The following is a 5,371-nucleotide window of genomic DNA, read 5'->3' on the forward strand; positions in this document are numbered from 1 at the left end:
TCTCATTTCTCTTGAAAGAGATTTCCACACAGTCCCCCCCCCCTCACTCTGTATTATCTCTGCATCCCTTCTTGTTAAACCATTGCGAATGGTACTTGAAACACTCCTCTGCACTCCAGAACTAGTTTTGGTCATCCATCATTATTTTGTGCTAGTGTTTCACAAAGAAACATGAGCTATTTTGTGTACTTTGAGCAACATCTGTCTTTGGAAAAGTAGCAAACAGTTCCGGGGTGTTTTCCTCCTTTGAGCTGCACTGCAGTTCCCTCTTGTCTTCTCATCTTTTAAGGGCTATCAGATTATTTTATTTCCAGGATCCTTTCACCTTCAAACATTTCCCTTCTAATCCATTTACTAGCTCTGTAACCATTGTTTCCCCTGCTGGCTCAGAATATTACATGTAGTGTGCCCCTGTGTCATCATTTTAGTTCAGGTCAGAAAGCACTTTAGAAACAAGTATCCTGAATCATACTGTACAGTTTGGGGGTGTTCTGTGGAATGGTCTTGGAATTCACAACTGCACTGTGTGTGCATAACAGAAAACCAGATAGATGCATGTCCACAGTATACCAGGGGTGCTCCACTTGCTCACAGGCATTCAATACAGAACTAGACTAGAATGAGCCCAGAAGTAAAGAATGCTATTCTTGAGTAGCATAAGCAAGGAAATGTCTAGCTGATTCCATGGTCTAAGCAATCATGTCATTTTCAGATTAAAACTACATTAAACTTTTGATGTTAACGGTAAGGATTTTACCTCTAGCCACCAAGTTCTTGCAGGTTAAGGCAACAGATTAAGTTGCATTGTTTAGGCCAGCAAGTGTGAATGTACTGGTTTAGGTTTTCCCACCTGTTCTGATCCTGGCCTGATTTGTTCAACTGCTGCTAAGTTGTCCTGTATTGTTGTACAAAAACAACAATAAAAGTATTAATTGTATTGTTGTTTTTTTTTTTTTTTTTTAGTATATCTCTCTTAAAAGAAGAGTCTAATGTTATGAAAACCACATTGTTTAGGGATCTGGATATAAATTTTTTTTGGCATATGCCTCCCTGTCACCTAATGCAATTGAAAATGTGTAATGCAGTTAAAAATGTGTGCCCTTTCCTAGTGCTGGATAATTACTTTCTTTCTTGAAGGGTTCCAAACCTAACATTGCTTGACTAGTCTTGAAGTCTTCAGTGGTTTGACATCCCTTTGCTCCCTACAATGTCCAGCTTTAGGTGCTTTCTAAACCATCATCTGTCTTCAGTCTATAATGAACTCTGCATGACTAAAATCTGTTTCTACCCCACCTGTTGTTGGATTTCTGGACCTCTTTGGGAATGTGTTTTAATCACGCTGTAAATGTAACTTCTGCTACAACACCCTTCTTTCAGCAGAATTGGAACATGTCACAACTAAGCCTTGTCAAGCAGAACAAAAGTTTCCCTTGTTTTTGTCTTATAAGCTGTCATTTGTGGTGATTGAAAATGTAAAGCTTTCTGTCTGCAGGTTGCCATTGTGAATCAGCCCTGGCTGGTACTAACTGGTATCTTTGTCATAAGTTTGCTAATAGACCATTTGAAATGTGTTTGGCTGGTGATGGAATTGGATAGTTGAGAAGTGTAGTGTTAGTATCATATGCCTTTCTAACCTGCAGCAATTAATTATTTTGGCAGAGGCCTGAAGGACTGAAATGGCAAGGAGAGTGGAAGATCTTTTATTTCTGAGGATGTGGAATAGTGGTGGGTTTAAGCAGGAAAACTATACTTAGGTTGTCCATAACGTACCTGTCAAAGAGGCCTGTCACAGGCTGAGTTTTACTCTACTGGTGTTATTCAAACCCATCCTGCCTCATGCCAGTTCCAAAATGAATGCAAAGTATTGTGGGGCTTGAAGTTCAGATTGTAACATGGGAAGCTTCCTGTTCTGGCTGCTGCTTTTGGATTCCAGGTTTTGGGTATTGGTTCTCTTCACAGTATCACCAAGGTTGGAAGAGACCTCATAGGTCATCAAGTCCAACCCTTTACCACAGAGCTCAAGGCTAGACCATAGCACCAAGTGCCACGTCCAATCCTGCCTTGAACAGCTCCAGGGACAGCGACTCCACCACTTCCCCGGGCAGCCCATTCCAGTGTCCAATGACTCTCTCAGTGAAGAACTTTCTCCTCACCTCAAGCCTAAATTTCCCCTGGCACAGCCTGAGACTATGTCCTCTCGTTCTGGTGCTGGCCACCTGAGAGAAGAGAGCAACCTCCTCCTGGCTACAACCTCCCCTCAGGTAGTTGTAGACAGCAATGAGGTCACCCCTGAGCCTCCTCTTCTCCAGGCTAAACAATCCCAGCTCCCTCAGCCTCTCCTTGTAGGGCTTGTGCTAGAGGCCTCTCACCAGCCTCATTGCCCTTCTCTGGACACGCTCAAGCATCTCAATGTCCCTCCTAAACTGGGGGGCCCAGAACTGAACACAATACTCAAGGTGTGGTCTAACCAGTGCAGAGTACAGGGGCAGAATGACCTCCCTGCTCCTGCTGGCCACACCATTCCTGATGCAGGCCAGGATGCCACTGGCTCTCTTGGCCACCTGGGCACACTGCTGGCTCATGTTCAGGCGGGTATCAATCAGTACCCCCAGATCCCTCTCTGTCTGGCTGCTCTCCAGCCACTCTGACCCCAGCCTGTATCTCTGCATGGGGTTGTTGTGGCCAAAGTGCAGCACCTGGCACTTGGAGCTATTGAACCCCATCCCATTGGACTCTGCCCATCTGTCCAGGCGGTCAAGGTCCCGCTGCAGAGCCCTTCTGCCCTCCAACCCAGTCACATCTGCCCCCAGCTTAGTGTCATCTGCAAACTTGCTGATGACTGACTCCATGCCCTCATCCAGATCATCTCTGAAGATGTTAAAGAGGATGGGGCCCAGCACTGATCCCTGAGGGACACCACTAGTGACAGCCGCCAGCTGGATGTGGCACCATTCACCACCACTCTCTGGGCTTGGCCCTCCAGCCACTTTCTAACCCAGCACAGAGTGTTGCCATCCAAGCCATGGGCTGACAGCTTAGCCAGCAGTTTGCTGTGGGGGATAGTGTCAAAGGCCTTGCTGAAGTCCAGATAGACCACATGCACAGGCCTCCCCACATCCACCAAGCGGGTCACCTGATCATAGAAGGAGATCAGGTTGGAGAGGCAGGATCTGCCCTTCCTAAACCCATGCTGGCTGGACCTGAGCCCTTTGCCATCCCTCAGGTGCGCAGTTATTGCCCCCGAGATAACCTGCTCCATCAGTTTCCCTGGCACTGAGGTCTGATATGACAGCAGGATATGGCAGCAGGACAGGGTGCTCACTTGCTTCTGCTTGCTGCTGCTTTTTGCTGTGCCTTTTATGCAAATAGAGTAAGGTAATTTTGCATATTATTATCTCATTTATTCAGCAAGCTCTCTATCTTAACTCAGAGGTTTTTTGTGTGCCACTTTCCCTTCATTTTGGTATTGTAGGGAAAAGGCTGTGTTGTACTAGTGCAAGGTCTTAGAATAAAACTGGTATTCTCAGGAATTGTAGCTGGGCATACAAACTTCATGATCTACATGAAAAACTTAGTAATAAAGATAATCCTTCTTTGAATTGTTAAACCTATCAATAAGTTGGTCATCAGTAATGAATGGATCACTAGTGCAATTTGGGTACAAATCAAAATAAGAAAGAGTCAATCTTCTTTCTTCAGATCTCTTACTACAAGCTTATTGCTGTAAATGAAAATTTGAGTGGCAAAAACTTCAGCTTTACTATCCAGCATCTGAGAATATACATTCTTGTACCTTTTCAGGCTCCTGGTTATGGTGATGTAAGGCTTTCTTTGGAGACAATACCAGACACTGTAAATTTGGAAGAACCTTTTGACATTACATGTAAAATAACAAACTGCAGGTAATGATGTTATGTGATTATTGTGTTTTTTTCCCTTGGTGGGTAAGTAGTGGCCATCTTTGATTTGTATTTCAATGCTTTCTCTTGAAACCACCCAAACTTTGACTTTACTACAAGTTGTAGCAACATGAAACTAATTGAAACATTATCTTTTGTAGTATCATGATTTTGGGAAAAAAAAAAACCAGAAAAAAAAAACACCTTCCATCATGACCTGTTAATAGTATTTGAAATAAGGGATTATGAAAAACCTGTGGTGGAATTCTCTGTCTTTCTTGAACTGAGGGGCCCAGAACTGGACACAATATTCCAGATGTGGCCTCAAAAGGGCAGAGTAGAGAGGGAGGAGGACCTCTCTCAGCTTGCTAACCACAGCCCTTCTAATACACCCCAGAATGGCATTGACAAGAGCACATTGCGAGCTCATGGTCAACCTTCCATACACTAGGACCCCCAAGTCCTTTTTGCCCTTCACTGCTCTCTGGCAGGTCAGTCCCCAACCTATACTGACCCATGGGGTTGTTCTTTCCCAGATGCAAGACTCTGCACTTGCCCTTACTGAAGTTCTTTCAATTTCTCCTTAATTCCACCAATTAAATCACAAATCAGCTTAGTTAAGTTAATTTAGTAACAAAATATGTAGTATATATATGTATATGTTTTAAAAGTGCATATAGTGGACTTTTTTTTTAAAACTGTAAGTAATTTTGTAAGTGTATATGATGCCATTTGTATCCAGTCTGTTTTTTACCACTAGTTCTGCACTGCCCCTAGAATGCCTGATAACCGTTGTCACCATAGCCTTTTATATGTGTTTATACACAGCATGTCTTGATTTGGGTTTACACTATGATCTCCAGTAGCCCTTTATGAAAAGGTTGCAAGATTGACATTTAAATAAAGTAATTCTATTAAACTGAAACCAGAAACTAAAGCTTACCTATACGGACCGCAGGTACTTCTCATAAAAATCTCATACTCCATCCAAATCACATGCAGTTATTATGCTACTCTGCACTGCTAAAGGCATGACAGCATGCTTTGTTGGACTAAGCTATATGCAACTGAAATACTGGGCATCACAGTAAATCTTGCTTGCTGCCTCATAGTTATTTATAAATACCTGAATAATGAAGTGATCAAGATTCTACATGTCTGCAGTCCTTGAATGCTTAAAAAAAAAGCCCACAGGTTTATTCTTGTTTTTCAATTTCCTCCAGCAGTGAAAGGACTATGGACCTGGTTTTAGAAATGTGCAATACTAATTCCATCCACTGGTGTGGAGTTTCAGGAAGGCAACTTGGAAAGCTGCACCCAAGTTCATCTCTCCATCTTGCACTTACATTGTTGTCATCAGTGCAGGGATTGCAGGTAAGTCTTCTCTAGCATAGCTTTGTTATAAAATAGCTGTTTCATAAGCTTAGTCAGTATTTCTACTAACTCCTGTAAAATTTGTTTTCCCTTTTTAG

At 42.9% G+C, this 5,371-nt stretch overlaps 1 protein-coding gene across 5 annotated transcripts in view; it reads left to right on the plus strand.

The window, feature by feature from the left end:
• The window catches only part of TRAPPC13 (trafficking protein particle complex subunit 13), a 36,533-nt gene that overhangs the window by 28,113 nt on the left and 3,049 nt on the right, over window positions 1–5,371 (plus strand). For 3 of the 5 annotated variants that reach the window (XM_064140183.1, XM_064140185.1, XM_064140187.1), the window contains 2 exons: window positions 3,802–3,902; window positions 5,123–5,273. In XM_064140183.1, the coding sequence (XP_063996253.1) occupies window positions 3,802–3,902; window positions 5,123–5,273 (252 nt within the window). The remainder of the gene's footprint in view (window positions 1–3,801; window positions 3,903–5,122; window positions 5,274–5,371) is intronic. The other 2 variants (XM_064140184.1, XM_064140186.1) reach the window with 1 other exon arrangement.

This window comes from Pogoniulus pusillus, chromosome Z, assembly GCF_015220805.1.
Source record: "Pogoniulus pusillus isolate bPogPus1 chromosome Z, bPogPus1.pri, whole genome shotgun sequence".
Classification (NCBI taxonomy): domain Eukaryota; kingdom Metazoa; phylum Chordata; class Aves; order Piciformes; family Lybiidae; genus Pogoniulus; species Pogoniulus pusillus.